The sequence below is a fragment of the Hemibagrus wyckioides genome, linkage group LG04 (assembly GCF_019097595.1).
Source record: "Hemibagrus wyckioides isolate EC202008001 linkage group LG04, SWU_Hwy_1.0, whole genome shotgun sequence".
In the NCBI taxonomy this organism is placed as follows: Eukaryota; Metazoa; Chordata; class Actinopteri; order Siluriformes; family Bagridae; genus Hemibagrus; species Hemibagrus wyckioides.
Window position 1 is genome coordinate 4,946,199 of NC_080713.1, and position 16,957 is coordinate 4,963,155.

At 39.2% G+C, this 16,957-nt stretch overlaps 1 protein-coding gene across 10 annotated transcripts in view; it reads right to left on the bottom strand.

Annotated features, from left to right (window-relative positions):
* celf6 (CUGBP Elav-like family member 6) overlaps window positions 1-16,957 on the bottom strand; it is a 196,568-nt gene that overhangs the window by 18,550 nt on the left and 161,061 nt on the right. For 7 of the 10 annotated variants that reach the window (XR_009204470.1, XR_009204469.1, XM_058387956.1 and 4 more), the window contains exons 6-9: window positions 8,408-8,551; window positions 5,467-5,614; window positions 1,617-1,766; window positions 591-653 (exon numbers count right to left, since the gene is read on the bottom strand). Coding sequence is in view for 8 of the 10 variants with exons in the window: in XM_058387956.1 (XP_058243939.1) it covers window positions 591-653; window positions 1,617-1,766; window positions 5,467-5,614; window positions 8,408-8,551 (505 nt within the window). In the remaining 2 variants the exon portion in view is untranslated. The remainder of the gene's footprint in view (window positions 1-590; window positions 654-1,616; window positions 1,767-5,466; window positions 5,615-8,407; window positions 8,552-16,957) is intronic. The other 3 variants (XM_058387959.1, XM_058387958.1, XM_058387955.1) reach the window with 1 other exon arrangement.

The window sequence follows — 16,957 nt, forward strand, 5'->3', positions numbered from 1 at the left end:
ACTCATGTCATGGAGGTAAAGAGAAGAACGAGGCTCTCGTGTTTAACCGTGTACTTTCACTACACACTTTTTGTGCACACATAGCCAAGAATTGTTTACTTTCACAGCAAAAGACCATCAGATTCACCGCTGTTTCAAACAAAACCCTAAGGACATTTAAAGACAGCGTGCTGTGAACCATTTCCAAACCTGTGACAATATTCTGCTGTGAAATATTCATTATGTCACAGCTTTCAAAAGTTTGTTTTTATTTTCCATTAGAGGCGTGCTGTACGGAAATTCAGTGTTTGCAACCACTGTAGCGACCGTCGTGTAGATCCACCTTTGAGTGCAGCAAAATCTCTTTTATTTACTCTGGAGCAAAGTCATTTCCTCAGTCGATCAGAATTCAAACATTGGCAGAGGATGTAAACAGTTTGTTCACCTCATCTAACACACTTAAAATAGCTTTAGCAGTTGTTTGGATGGAAACATTATGAAAGAAGATAGAGATACGGAAGCTTTACATGGCATTCGGGTCTTAATTCTGATACAATGTGCAAAGCAATTCAGAAGAAAGAAAGAAAGAAAGAAAGAAAGAAAGAAAGCACCTGCATAGTGTTGCACGCCGGCGTATGCTTGCTGGAGAGGGTCGGTCACTGTAGGACTCTGTGCTGTACAGAGATAGACAGAGAAAAAGGCTAAGATTATACAGACAAACCTTTAAAGAAGATTTTATTTGTCACATGTGCATTACAGTACAGTATAGTGAAATTCTTTTCTTTGTATATCCCAGCTTAGGAAGTTGAGTGCCATGATAACGCAATCCTGGAGCAGAAAGGGTTAAGGGCCTCGCTTAAGGACCCAACAGTGCCAGCTTGGCCTTCTGTGGTCTTTGGTTACTATGAGCCTTAAACGTTTAAGCCACCACTTCCCCCAGACAAGAGAGATACAGTGGAACCTCAGCATATGAATTTAATTTATTCTGGAGGAGAGTTCTTAAGGTGAAAATTTGTATTGTGAAATGAATGTAAGGATAAGAATTAATATAATTGCAGATAATCCGTTCCAGCTGCCCAAAAATATGAGCAATATTCCCAATACGAAGCGTATGTAAACTGTATGGCTGCTTACAAAGAACTGACCCAAGCCAAGCATTCCATGTCAACGGTCCTCACTGGAAGTCGTGCCACCAAGCTTGGGCTAAAAATAGAACAGTCCACCCAATCTGTCAACAAAAAAATGGCTGAAAAATCAGCTAGCTTTTGAATGCATGTCGAAGACAACCTTGGTGTCATGGGTTGACTAAAAGTAAAAATTTGTTAAAAAAATTTGTAAACTTGATCGGTTGGCTTCGCTTGGCTTTCCACTGATGCAAACAGGTTTTAAACTTCTCCCGGATGTATGTGCAACTTTTCTGGTATTCGTATGCCGAAAATTTCAATTCTTAAGTCCATAGTTCGAAGTTCCACTGTATTAGAGAGACATGTCCTCCAAAAGAGAGACATTTTCCATGAAATTCAGTGACTGCTATGTAGAGAAAGTCAGCCAGTCTGGACAGTTTATATACTGAGATCAGATCTATTCTAGCAGGTAAGTAAAGTTAGCTCCCATCAAAGCCTTTCTAATCGTGTTACCTGGATAGGGGTGAATTCCGTTGGTGTAAATGGGTTCAGAGGCTGGCTGGCCATTGCTTTGAGGAGGCAGTGCACTGAAGCCGTTCACCCCGATTGGAGCAGCGATGCTGGGCACTGCTGTGGCACTGATGCCTGGAGGTGTGCTGGTGCCTAAAATACACACAGGAATTTTTCGTGCTCGAGTAACGCACCTGCCACAACCATTTTGTGTATGCCGTGGGCTGACATAATTCAACAGGAGAGAGAAATATCTACAGAGTATTTGCTGTTATAGTCACAACCCCTTTATGACAACATACATAAAGCTGTGTGAATGTTTAGAAAGGCTCTTCCCAAACAGAGAGCAGAAAGAATTACAACTATAATTACTATAAAGTTTCTTTTTGAGAAATTCATCTTAGCAAACAGATCGTGGGTTGATAAACCAGGATAATATGTTTTTAAAAATGATATTAAAATTGAAATAATGATGTCTTGTGAAATCCAAATAACAAAACATTAAACATGAAATAATGGCATATCTAAAATGAACACAAAATGATATCTTGAATCAAGCTGAAATAATTGACAAAATATATTGAAAGAAGTTTAGATAGAGTCATTTTTTTATACATCTTGAAGTGAGTGTTAACGACATAAATAAGTACATTGTACATGGATACAGCGACATGTCTTAAAAACAGTCCAAATAATGAGATATTAAGTAAAAGATAATGACTTGATATCTGTGAAAATAATGATACATCTCAAAATAATGAGTTGACATAATAATAATAGCGTCAATATATTTGTCTAGGGCTCTGTAGTTATTTCCTAACGCAGTTACATCATGAGGATTCTGACAGTGATAATTATTAAACAGTTTGTTTATATCTTCTCTAGATCTTGAATTAGTTTTGCTTCATAATTCTTTCAATTAGATTTTTATAAAATAGTCAGCTTGATGACTGGTGATTGGTGACTGGAATCACAGATTTTTGTATATTTTCCCCTCCAAGTAATGCCAACACTGTAATATGAAAGTGGTGTATTTTTCTCTCAGGTTTGATGGGTTTTAATGTTTGCTCTGTAGCTTTAAGTTGTTTTTATTTGTCACATATACATTACAGCACAGTGAAATTCTTTCTTCGCAAATCCTATCCTTGGGGGTTGGGGTCAGAGCGCAGGGTCAGCCATGATACAGCGCCCCTGGAGCAGGGTGGGTTAAGGGCCTTGCTCAAGCGCCCCAACAGTGGCGGCTTGGTGGTGCTGAGGCTTGAACCCTAATCTTCCAGTCAGCCTTAACCACTTGAGCTACAAAAGGATATTCCTCAAGTGAAGCATTACCAAAATCTTAATGCGAAAAATCGCTAGCAAGTAATCAGTCTCAAAATTCTATACACGCAAATTTACGTAGCAAGCGTTTATGGCGGAGCTGCCAAGCCTAGAAATGATCTGCTCGGACTGAACAGACAGCGCCTTCTGCTCGTGAACATTTCACGAACAACACAGCAGTTTGCAAACACCTGACTGACTCATCCGGGAGGAAACAGAGACGCAGCGACGTGTTGACTGATTCACTTTTCCAACATGTTGCTAAAACCTGTTGTTGGTTATGGTTAGCGGATGATAAATTAGTGTTTAATGATCCCACATGACTGGAAACGTCCTTTATTTATAGATGTTGGCTAAGAGGCAAAGCTGTTCTGAACTTATATATGCTTCAAGCTCTTGCCAACACATGGGAGAACAGTATAACCTCTGGTTAACGTTTGGAGGTCAGTAATTCTTTAGAATGAGTAAACATTTTGAGGTTTCATAACACAGTGAATATCTTTAGTATTGGTTTTTTCATGCTAGCGTTTTGTACTAGTAGCACAATTCATCACATACACCACTTACAAAATGCATTCATGTGTTTCTAAAATAAATAATAAAAATAATAAAAATTTGTGTTAAACCATTTCCTTATTTTTTTTTTTTAAAGGTTTCTTTGCTGAAGCATTTTGCTTTTAAATGAGATTTTTAGCATAGAATTAGCAAATATTTAAAAAACAAAAAATCCATGAAATCACCTGAAATTCTAAAGATAGAATAAATATACAGAGTTTTTAAAACTCCAACTGAATTATGGCAGCAATGTGTAGTATTATGTGTCCTTTAAAGATGGTCACACCATCGTTCATTTGATTCGAGGGCCAAAGAAAATGGCGGAGGCACGCTTGACCGTTCATACAGTAGGTCAAAAGTATCTGGACACTAATAATAACCGCTTGGAGCACCTTAATGTGATTGCATAATTCAAACATGACTTACAGCTACCCTGTGATGCTTAAATAAATTTAGTAATAAAATGTTTATGTAGATTTTTCATATTTGAGTGTGTAAACGTTTTTAGGTCCTTCTGTATAATAATAAAAAACACAGAAAAGGATTGAGAGAACTTTCCTCTTTTTAAATAATCTTCAGACATTTTGGATGACACGACTTTATTTTCAACATCTCACTTGTAGATTTTTTCCCCAGTATTTTAGATGAGTTTTCAGGAAACATAAGTGTGGATTTTGTGGATTAATAGGCTGGTAGTGGACAAGCAAAATTATTGGATTTCTAAGTGCTATATATTTAATTTAAAGGTGCAACAGGTAATACAGTGCAGGAGCTGATAGCGGGAAGAACCAGAAAACCCTTGTGGAGAACAAAGTCTGGAACTATAGTTTGTGTTTGGATGCTCAGTTATATTCTAGATATTGTATATAAGGGATGCTGTAGATCCTGTGGGCGGAGCTTTGTGAAAATGGACGGTAATCATTCATATGTTAAATCCACCTAAACTTTTAGACTTAATCTTATCAGTAGTCATGAATTCACATATTTTACTTTAATTATTTTTATTTTAGCTTGAGGATTTGGGTTTGTTTAAATCGCATTAGTTGTAGGCTATTCTATACGTTTCAAAGCTACCCGAGTATTTTCCTTTGTAGTATTTAGATATTTATTTTCGCCACAAAGGTCTTAAGACTATAGACACGAGCAGGACAGGATGCTATAAAGTGAAGTATATATCAGAACAGCATTCAGACAGGATGATTCACTAATCCTGAGTGTCATTCGATTAGACACAGGGACTTAGGCATTTTCCTCGGCCAATGGTCCCATCTAATCTCAGGTTTGTTGGTTTTGACTTGATGTTTTTTAGCTTCTTTGCTCGTGTTTTTTTTTTCCTTGTGGCAGTGAAGGGCATTTAAGCCATGTAGGATTAAATTTGATAGGTATAACCTTAGCAGTGTAGGCTTTAGGGATTACAAATGCACGAAAGCGGACAGAAAAAACAGGGAAAGTGAAGGGGGGGGAGGTTGAAGGACACTTTATTTAATTCTTTTTCTTTTTTTTTCTCCTGGCCCTGGATGTCAGCTTACTTATCATTGTTGAGGCATCAGAGTGTCTCCCTGCATCGGAGAGAGAGGTCAAGCTCAGGTCCAGGATTATCTTTCACAAATCTTTCCCCTTTATCAATTTGTCAAGGACTCATCATCCAAAGGCATCAGATTGGCCAAGTTCCCAGTTGGGACAAACAAAAACATTGAAAAAACCTAACCCTGTTTAACAACAGAAAGCAGCCGTCTAAGCTTTTAGTTCGACTTCCTACCCTCGACCGTTCTGCCGCTATGTCGGTGTTTCTCTCGTAATTCTCTGTAATGCACCGTGTTTATGAGGCCCGTAGCAATAGTGTACGTTCCCAGTCATGGCATAACCCACACTGTGTTGCTCCATACTGCTGTAATCGTGAGTATAATGGTACCGTTCGCCCAGAGGGACCTTTAAATAAGCTGTAAACCTGTGTGATAAAGTGCTCTAAAGTTCCTCCTACCTGAAGAGGGCGTCATCGGGGCAGCCACCAGGCCGTTGACGTTGAAAGCTGCCATTTGCTGCATCTGAGCGGCTGCGATGGCCGCCATGGGGTTGAGATAGGAGCCCTGTGTGGCAGCCATGAGCGCTGCCTGCTGCTGCATCATCTGCTATAAAACGACATCGAACAAAAGAATGACATGAATAACATCAAGAGAGTCATTCATGTTTAAAGTTTAGGAAAAACTGGGATCGTGGAGGACAGAAGGTCAGGAAAAGAGAGTTGCTGCATTCCGTTATAATCCACACTGCTCACTTTGCCTTAGTTTTTCTGTGTTTGCCTCTATGTTTTCTGTTATGAAGCACTTTTTTCATAGTTTGGACGTCTTTTTTGGCCAGTGGTTCACAATTGAAGCGTTTACAGGGAAAAAAAAAAGTTGCTAATTCCCATCTAAGTATTGAAAGCGAATGCAAGTTTTAGTGAAGTCGAGGCAAAGTCGAAACCGAGTCCAAATGAAAACCAAACTGAGTCACGAACGAGACTGAAAAACAAATCTATTTCATGGTCAAGCCTTTACTTCGTGATGCAAGACCAAGATTTGCTAATTTTCTTGAGAATTATTTAGAATCTTGCAGAATCATTCGGGACAGCTGAATTAGGAATATAATTGAGTTTCCACAAGACGACAACACAATGTCGAGATATTTTAGGAAACCAATTCCCAGTACCAAGACATGTCTACGTACAAATACCAGTATTACATCATCAGTACAAATGAATGGAAAATAATACAAATAATCATAAATAATAATAATAATAGTCTCGAAAACCCTAGTTCTGAATGTTCTCCTCATGTCCAACTGGGTGTCCTCCAAGTTTTCTAGTTTCTTCCCAGATCCAAAAAAAAAAGCATTTATAGATAAGAAAAGTGAGCGTTTGTTGACCCATAATTGCTCCTGGGTGTGAATGAGTGTGTGAAAGGAGGAATGCTGATTATTTTAAATTGCAGCCAAATACTCTATGTTGCCAAAAGTTTTGGGACATCCGCCTTTACATGCACATTAATATAATATGGAGTTGGCCCGCTCTTTGCAGCTATCCACTCTACTAGGAAGGCTTTCCTAAACAAGGTTTACGAGTGTGTTAATTGCAATTTTTGACCATTCCTCTAGAGGCGCATTTGTGAGGTCAGGCACTGATGTTGGATGAGAAGGTCTGACTCGCAGTCTCCGCTCGAATTCATCCCAAAGGTGTTCTATGGGGTTGAGGTCAGGACTCTGTGCAGGCCAGTCAAGTTCCTCCACACCAAACTCGAACATCAATGTCTTGTTTTTTGCACTGGTGTGCAGTCATGTTGGAACAGGAAGGGGTCATCCCCAAACTGTTCCCACAAAGTTGGGATCATGAAATTGTCCAAAATGTCTTGGTATGAAGCTGAAGCATTAAGAGTTCCTTTCACTGGAACTAAGGGGCCGAGCCCAACCCCTGAAAAACAACACCTGAATTCTATGATTTGGAGGGGTGTCCCAAAACTTTTGGCAATATAGTGTATGTGACTTCCTACTACATCTTCCAAATGTATGTATATATTATAATTATTATAGTCTTTAATTTTGTATTATTATTATTTGCATTATTATTACTATTATTATTGTTTATTCATTCTTTGTCTCTTCACACTCCATTTACTAGCTATGGCAATGTTACAGCCTATACAGTCCTGCTAATAAAGCTCACTGAATTGAAATGAATTGAAAATGGAATCTTTGTATGCATGCTACACTGTGATGGACCAGCATACCCAGTGTTCCCAGGATAGACTCCGGATTCACCAGGTTAAAGCAGCTACAGAAGATGAATTAATAACTTGATTTAATTAATAACCTGTTCACAAGCCGGCTAGTGTTGAGGCCTGGACCATTCCACTCTCTCAGACACTGTGAATGTTTAATATATATACATCTTTATTTCCTTACAATATCCATATATATATCCTTAGTTTTTTTCCTGTAAGCTTCCCTGTTTCCTGAACAGAAGTACCGGCATGCATTTAGATTGGAAATTACCGATTCAGAAATGCCACTTTCTTAGTATAAGATCCAGAGAAAAAACCACAGGGAAACATCTTGTTCACATTCCCTGAGTTTCCTTTGTGTGGCCTAAACCGAGCTCACGAATATCTACTTGGGCCCCTACGGACTCGGGCATCCAGTATTCCCAACTGCGGTCTCGCTCTGCTCGACTGTTCTCCGCTAAGCATCTATAACGAGCTGTGTGTCGGCAGCGTGGGCACAGACAGCATCTGCTAGCCAGAGTCTGTTATCGGTCAAAGCTTCAGCGCTAACGCTGCCGTCTCCAAACATACGGAGACTTGAGCAGGGGTGGAAATATACACAGTAATGATTTCACTCCAGGGAGCTGAGAGACAGTTTAGTGTTTGGGAAGGAGGAAGTTATATACAGCCGTGCTCACATATTTTTACTTGGCTTTAGTCCCGAAAGTACCACAGGCTGACGTGTAAATTCATTACAATCAGCCTCAGACTATGTATTATCATGTTTGGGTACGAGAAAGGTATTTTTAGATATAGCTGGTATCCACTGAGCGATTGTACGAGTGCACATAACTTAGTAAGTGATTAATAAACTCTGTTTTTATTATTTCTTTACTTGGGAATGGCTGTCCCACTGACCTACACCATCTTTTTTTAATTTTTATAATAATGCAATTAGAATTGTTATTGTAATATAAAACAATAACATCTGTGCAGATAGAGTGACTATCATGGTGACTCAAGTGACCTTTATTTCCCTCTAAACATTCTCCATATTCTAGAACATCAATGTTTATGGTGAAAGTGGATCTTTAGTATCAGTCTACATCTAGTAAAAATCTCTAATGGGTCATTTAGACCGGAATAAAGTGCAGGGTCTAATTGTCTAATTGACATATCGGGTCTTACAGCGTGTGTGTAGGCTCCGTACGCCCCGAACTGGATAGTCATGGGGCTGAAGATGCCAAGCTGGCCTGCCATCTGGTGCATCCTGCGCAGGGTTCGCTCTTTATCCGTGTCGGCAAACTTCACTACCAGGCTGGAGGACGCACCCTGAGAACATAGCAAACATACAGTCCACCATCATCATCATCATCATCATCATCATCACAAGATTACAAACTTAATTTTAATGATTAACCTGATGTTAGTTTTTCTGTGGTATTTAACTCTCCGAAACTTGAACAAAATGTAAGAAAAGGACTCTTAGCCACCAAGGGTTTAGACGTCTCGTTCCTTATCCAATGACAGAAAATAGCCTAATAAAATATTTCTGTGTCATTATGGTGAATTTTTATTTTATAAAACTCAATCAGGCATAACATTCTGAGCAGATAGAGCTGAAGTGAATAAGACTGATGATCTCCTCATCATGGCACCTGTTAGTGGGTGGGATATATTAGGCAGCAAGTGAACATTTGGTCCTCACAGTTGACGTGTTAGAAGCAGGAAAAATGGACAAGAGTAAGGATTTGAGCGAGTTTGACGAAGGGCCAAATTGTGATGGCTAGACCACTGGATCAGAGCATCTCCAAAACTGCAGCTCTTGTGGGGTGTTCCCGGTCTGCAGTGGTCAGTACCTATCAAAAGTGGTCCAAGGAAGGAATAGTGGTGATCTGGCAACAGGGTCATGGGCAGCCAAGGCTCATTGATAGATGTGGGGAGCGAGGGCTGGCCCATGTGATCCGATCCAACAGACGAGCTACTGTTGCTCAAATTGCTAAAGAAGTTAATGCTGGTTCTGATAGAAAGGTGTCAGAATACACAGTGCAGGATGGGTCAGGGCTGTTTTGGCAGCAAAAGGGAGACCAACACAATATTAGGGGTGGTGGTAGCTCAAGTGATTAAGGCTCTGGGTCGTTGACTAGAAGATCGGGGGTCAAGCCCCAACACCGCCAAGTTGCCACTGTTGGGCTCTTGAGCAAGGCCCTTAACCCTCTCTGCTCCAGGGGCACTGTATCATGGCTGACCCTGCGCTCTGACACCAGTTTCCACGGATGGGATATCCGAAGAAAGAATTTCACTGTGCTGTTATGTATACGTGACAAATAAAGGCAAATTTCTAATATAAGGCAGGTGGTCATAATGTTATGCAGTGTATAATACATTTAATTGTATTGTTCTTTTCTTTTTTGGCTTTGCCAAAATTCATAGCAAACCTGTAACATTGAACCTGTAAATTAATTTTATTATTTTTTATTATTTTCTTTTTTATTATTTCTTTTTTTTATTTCTTCTTTATTTAATTTTTCTTTTCTTTTTTTTTTTTTAATTTTCCAAAAATTCAGGAATACATTTCATGGACAATAACAGGGATGGATTTGAGATGAATATATAGAATATGTTTAAATATAGCAGTTAGTACCGTAAACAACCAACACCAACATTAAGAAACAAATAAAACAGGTGATGATATTGCGACTCATCATCATTCATATTGTTATCGCTGGTAGCGGTGTGACATAGCTCAGGCCTCTCGTGCAGATTTTATTAGACCAGTGTTAAGAGAAATGTCCACATGAAAGCGCTCCGCAGCCCGGGTCTGCACCGAGCGCTTTAATTGGGCCCTCGGGTTGCCATAAGGAAAAATGATGGGTGCTGGCAATGAGTTGATGAGCTGTATGAGTGATGGCTGTGTGTGAAGGCTTGAGGCTCTGGCGGTGTGCACTGGAGAGAAGTGTGAAGACCACGGTAGGCTTCAGAAAGCTTTCCAACACGTCAGTGGATACAGCTTCCTAATTACATCTGCTTCTGAGAGGAACATGAGCTGTTGAACACTGGCAGAAGTATTTGTGGAAAATATAAACGGAGGATTGATGACAACACTCCCCGCTTTGCATCAAATTAATTTGAAGAACAATGAGCAGAGACAGGTTCTAGTGTGAGTTGTAGAGAGGCTCGAAAGGCTGACAGTTCTGCACACACACTCTCACACACACACACACACACACACACACAGATTACAAAACTCTGCAAAATATGAAAGTGATGTTCTTTTGAGGCTTTATGGCTCGTTACATATTCATGATAGACTTATTTTCTAAATCTATTTACAAATATTTCAAATATTTTCCTTCAGTGGTTAGTTAGTTAGATAGATAGATAGATAGATAGATAGATAGATAGATAGATAGATAGATAGATAGATAGACAGACAGACAGATAATTCGTTCATCCATTTAATTAGTTAGTTATTAATTTAGTTCATTAGCTTTTGTTTTGTTTTGTTTTTCACCTAGTTAGCTAAAATAACTTACACATGACCCTCTTAAAAATGTTTTTGTTTTTATTTATTTTTATATTTATATGTGAAATTTTTTTTTAAATAATTCCTGTTTATTTTTTTAAGAAGCGGAATAAAGCACACAAAGACTCTAAAGATTCTAAGAAAGAAAGATTATAAAAAAAAAATAAGTAACTTTGATTTGTGCTTAAAAAGTAAAAAAAACATACCTGAACTAAACATAAAGTAAAACTGCAAAATTACTACAATCTCTCGAAAGGCGCAATTAATTAAATGTCTATTTATGTTTTTTATTAAATCTTTTTTTTTTAAATCTATTTATAGCCCCATTAACTTTGTTCAATGTCCACAAATCAGCTTAGATCTTTAGCAGCTATGAAGAGTCACAAAAAAAGTCATCAGCCTCTCTTTCTTGAAGAGTCGTGACTCTTCTCTTTTCATGACATTTCAATTCCATTTTATTTGTTTAGAGCTTTTAACAATAGACAGTGCCTCAAAGCAGCTTTACAGAACAGAAGAAATATAGTACAATAAGGTCAAGACTTATGAGACTTATTAGACTTATATTGAAATTTATTTGTATTTATCCCTATTGAGCGAGTCTCAGGCGACTGTGGCGAGGAAAAACTCCCTTAGATGGTAAGAGGAAGAAACCTCGAGAGGAACCAAACTCAAAAGAGAACCTCATCCTCATTTGAGTGAAACCAGAGAGTGTGATTATAAATGATTATAAACACCAGAGAGTGTGATTATAAATGATTATAAACACCAAAGAGTGTGATTATAAATGATTATAAACACAGGAGAGTGTGATTATAAATGATTATAAACACAGGAGAGTGTGATAATAAATGATTATAAACACAGGAGAGTGTGATTATAAATGATTATAAACACCAGAGAGTGTGATTATAAATGATTATAAACACCGGAGAGTGTGATTATAAATGATTATAAACACCGGAGAGTGTGATTATAAACGATTATAAACACAGGAGAGTGTGATTATAAATGATTATAAACACAGGAGAGTGTGATTATAAATGATTATAAACACCAGAGAGTGTGATTATAAATGATTATAAACACCAGAGAGTGTGATTATAAATGATTATAAACACCAGAGAGTGTGATTATAAATGATTATAAACACAGGAGAGTGTGATTATAAATGATTATAAACACAGGAGAGTGTGATTATAAATGATTATAAACACAGGAGAGTGTGATTATAAATGATTATAAACACAGGAGAGTGTGATTATAAATGATTATAAACACCAGAGAGTGTGATTATAAATGATTATAAACACAGGAGAGTGTGATTATAAATGATTATAAACACAGGAGAGTGTGATTATAAATGATTATAAACACAGGAGAGTGTGATTATAAATGATTATAAACACAGGAGAGTGTGATTATGAATAATGTCCTTTCCAAGTTCATATACAGTCAGTTGGAGTTGTGTAACCAGGAGGAAACATATTAGAACGAGCGCATTGGTGCATTGGTGTTAAAAATGAATCAGAAATGAGTCCAGAATCCGACTGAGCCTGTGCTATAAAGAAGGTCAGAACACTTTCAGTTTTGGATATTAAAAAAGCCCAACTTTGTAAGAAAGTAAAAGTTGCTGACAGGATGTGTATATGTGTGTGTGTGTGAGAGAGAGAGAGACAGGATGTGATATGAAACCTGTTAAGTTGTGGCCTGCTCTGCTATGTTGGAAAGCTCAAGTGTAAACATTTTTAAAGTTGACGGTGTATAAAAAAACAGCGCTAGTGTGAAGCGTGAGGCTCCAGGCCAGCTTTGCTCATGAACCTCAGCTGTGCAGTGGCTCTGTGGCAGCTGTGTGTGAGCTTCGGCAGGTTTCATATCACATCCTGTCACACACTCCTTGGCCCGCAGGGACCCATCTGCTGTGCTGCCCGGGACGCCGTTTCAATTAGTCGAATCGATTCTGCGCAGAGCTGGAGTAGAGCGGCGCTATTTTGTCCTTTCTAATTTCATTTCATTCCACCTCCTGACCTTTTCTCCGTTCGCTCCAAACCAACCCCCCCCACACACACCCCCACCGGCGGAGAGACCAGACTGTCGGATTTAATGAGGTCGACGCTTAGCAAACATATCCCCCTCCAGCTCCGAACACTCTCTCCTGGAGTTTTTCTCTCCCTCTCTCTCTCTCTCCTTCTCTTTCTCTCTCTCTCTCTCTCTCTCTCTTTCCTTCATCTTCTTCTACTTCCTCTACCTGTCTGTATCATTTTTTCCTTTCTCCTGGAGCAGGGAGGTCTGGCATTTAGATCACATTCACGCTCGGTGTATCCATGTGTCCACTTATTTATTTATCAGCTCGTGAAGAATGCATCGGGTTGGCACTCAGCCAGCATGGGGACACGACTCGTGAGACGGAACGGGTGAGAGAGAGAGAGAGAGAGAGAGAGAGAGAAAGAGAGAGAGAGATGGAAAGAGGAAGAGTGAGGTAGGGAGTGAAAGTGATAGAGACAAAGAGACATGTAGAGAGAAAGAGAGATGGAGATAGAGACAGGGAGAGAGAATTATTCAAGAAAATGGAGAGTTAAAGAAAAACAGACAGAAAGAAGAGGAGTGAGACAGTTACAGAGTGAGAGGGAGACAGATATGAAGAGAGACAGACAGATAGAAGGAAAAGAGGGAGATGGAGACAGAGACAGGAACTTTGAGATAGATGTAGACAGGTACAGAGAGAGAGAGAGAGAGAGAGAGAGAGAGAGAGAGAGAGAGAGAGAGATGGCATAAAGAATTAAAAAAGGAAAGCAGGAGCGAAAGCTGGAGAGAGACATAGAAAGAGAGATTGAGAGATATTAATAAAGACAGAGACAGAAAATGCTAGACAGAGGTACAGATGGAGAGAAGGAAAGACAGGTATAGTGAGAGAGATTGAATAAAAGAAAAAGAAGAGATTGACAGAGCAGGGAAAGAGAGACAGAAAGAGACAGTGGGAAGAAGTTAAAGAGAAAGCGAAGGGCAAATATAGAGAAAGTCAGACTGACTGACAGAAAGGGAGTCAGAAAGACCACAGAAAACTGAAAGACAGAAAGAAATAGGATCAAAGAAGTAGAGAGATACAGAAAAGAGAGAGAGAGAGAGAGAGAAGTGATAGAGATATAGAGAGCAATACAGACAGAGAATGAAACAGAATGCTAGAAAGAAACACAAAGAGTAAGATAGAGAGACAGATCGAAGACAGTGAAAATGAGGGACAGGCTCATTTCATGAGGAGAAAGAAAGTGTGAGGGACAGACTGGGAGAAAGAGAAACGGAAAGAAAGCGAGAGACCAGGAAAGACAAAGGATGGAGAGAGATTGACAAACAGAAACAGGTAGTGAGACAGAGAGACAGACGACAGAGCAAGAATGACAGAAAGACAAGCGGAAAGACGAGGAACGAAATGAGGGAAAGGCTGAAAGACAGAGAGTAAGAGAGGAAAAGAGAAATGCAAGAAGAGATCAAGAGTGAAGTGGTGGAGAGATAAAGAAAGAAAAGTGATGGAGAGAAAGAAGAGGAAATAGTATAAAAGGTACTGTATAAAATATAGGTCTAAAATGATATGCAAATATATTTCCTTTTCATATGGCCCAGGTCTTCAGAGATAATGAAATGAAAAACTCATATGCGTTCACCCTGAAAGGTCAAGCCACAGCCTGAATTCCCTCTCGGCTGCGGCGACATGGATGATGCGGTGATGCCGTGACGTGGAGATGTGGCAGCGGGCATTACACACGCGGCAGGAGAGCGACACGTTATTCCCCTGTCCCTGCTGAAAGCCATATCCTCACAAACAAACACAATAATCACCGCCGGGGCCGGCTCCTCCGTCCTGACAGAAAAATGAATTCGGCGAATTTGATAAGCTGCAACGGGGAGCCGTCATTTCTGGCAGGTCCGACTGAGGCATTTGTCACGGGTTCAAAAAACTAATCCCATTTCGAGGAGAACACGCTGCACTCGTGATGAGCACCGATATTGGATTTTGCATGGGCCAGAGAGATGTAAAGAAGAGGAAGAGGAACAAAACAATAACTCAAAGTGTAATTGAAGGATTAGATCGGAGTTAGAAAAGGAGACGTGCCGCCGACGGTCTGTCACATCGTCGCATCGCAGTGTCGGTATGGAATTTGAAAAAAAAAAAAGAAAAAGAAAACAAAATCGAGGTCTTCTTTCAAGGTTCGTTTACTTATTTGACGTGGTTTAGGCTCGATACGGCGACGTGATGTCGACTGTTGTGACAAATATAAATAAAAAGCTTTCGCCGCTTTTCTCAAAGAGGACGAAACACTTAATCTGTCACAGTGGAGTTAAGAACAACTACATAGCAGGATATGAGATTTATTCATGGCTATATTTTTACAGCAGGACTGAAAATTGTTTATTCATGGGCCAGTAGCATAAACATCAGTCACTGTCGCTTAAAACAGTAACACACATGCACCCAGAAATGAACACACACACACACACACTGAAATCTGTGCTTTAATCTAAAAGCTCAGTAGCAGAGTTGTTTCAGAAGGGCAGTAGAGTAAAGTTAAGTAGAGTAGAGTAGAGTAGAGTAGAGTACAGTATACTAAGAGTTAAATGTAAAGTAATGTAGAGTAATGTAAAATAGAGCAGAGAGAGTAGAAGTAGAGTAGAGTAGAATTGTGTAGAGAAGAGTAGAGTAGAGCAGAGAAAGATACAGTAGAGTAGAGTAGAGTAGAGAAAGATACAGTAGAGTAGAGTAGAGTATAGAAAGGTACAGTAGAGTAGAGCAAGGTAGAGTAGAGTGGAATAGAGCAGAATAGAACAGAGCAGAGTAGAGTACAGTAGGGTAGAGTATAGAAAAGTACAGTAGAGTAGAGTAAGCTAGAGTAGAGTAGAGTAGAGTAGAGTAGAGTAAAGTAAGGTAGAGTACAGTACAGTAGAGTAGAGTTGAGTTCAGAAAGGTACAGTAGAATAGAGGAGAGCAGAGGAGAGTAGAGTTGAGAAAGGTACAGTAGAACAGAGTACAGTAGACAATGGTACAGTAGAGTACAATAGAGTAGAATAGAGTAGAGTACAATAGAGTAGAGTAGAAAGGTACAGTAGAGTAGAGTAAGCTAGAGTAAAGTAAGGGAGAGTACAGTAGAGTAGAGTTGAGAAAGATAGAGTAGAGTACAGTAGAGTAGAATAGAGTAGAGTACTATAGAGTAGAGTTGAGAAAGGTACAGTAGAGTAGAATAGAGTAGAGCATAGTAGAGTAGAGTTCAGAAAGGTACAGTAGAATAGAGTAGAGTAAGGTAGAGTAGAGTACAGTAGAGTAGAATAGAGTAGAGTACTATAGAGTAGAGTTCAGAAAGGTACAGTAGAATAGAGGAGAGCAGAGTAGAGATGAGTTGAGAAAGGTACAGTAGAACAGAATGGAGTAGAGAACGGTACAGTAGAGTACAGTAGAGTAGAATAGAGTAGAGTAGAGTTGAGAAAGGTACAGTAGAGTAGAGTAGAGAAAGGTATTGTAGAATAGAGTAGAGTAGAGAAAGGTAGAGTAGAATGGAAGAGTAGAGTTGAGAAAGGTACAGTAGAATAGAGTAGAGTTGAGAAAGGTACACTAGAATAGAGTAGAGTTGAGAAAGGTACAGTAGAATAGAGTAGAGAAGAATAGAGTAGAGCATAGTAGAGTAGAGTTCAGAAAGGTACAGTAGAATAGAGTAGAGAAGAATAGATTAGAGTTGAGAAAGGTACAGTAGAACAGAGTACAGTAGAGAATGGTACAGTAGAGTACAATAGACTAGAGTAGAAAAGTAGAGTAGAGAAATGTACAGTAGAGTAGAGTGGAAGAGAAGAGTTGAGAAAGGTACAGTAGAATAGAGTAGAGTAGAGTTGAGAAAGGTACACTAGAATAGAGTAGAGTTGAGAAAGGTACAGTAGAGTAGAAGAGTAGAGTTGAGAAAGGTACAGTAGAATAGAGTAGAGAAAGGTATAGTAGAGTAATGTAGAGTAGAGTAACATAGTGTAGGACAGAGTTATGTAGAGTAGAGTAGAGTAGAGTAGAGTAGAGTAGAGTAGAGTAGAGTAGAGTAGAGTAAAGAAAGGTACAGTAGAGTCGAGTATGGTTGAGAAAAGTTTAGTAGAGTAGAGAACAGTAGAGCAATGTAGAGTAGAGTAACATAGTATAGGATAGAGTTATGTAGAGTGGAGTAAGGTACCATAGAGTAGAGTAGAGT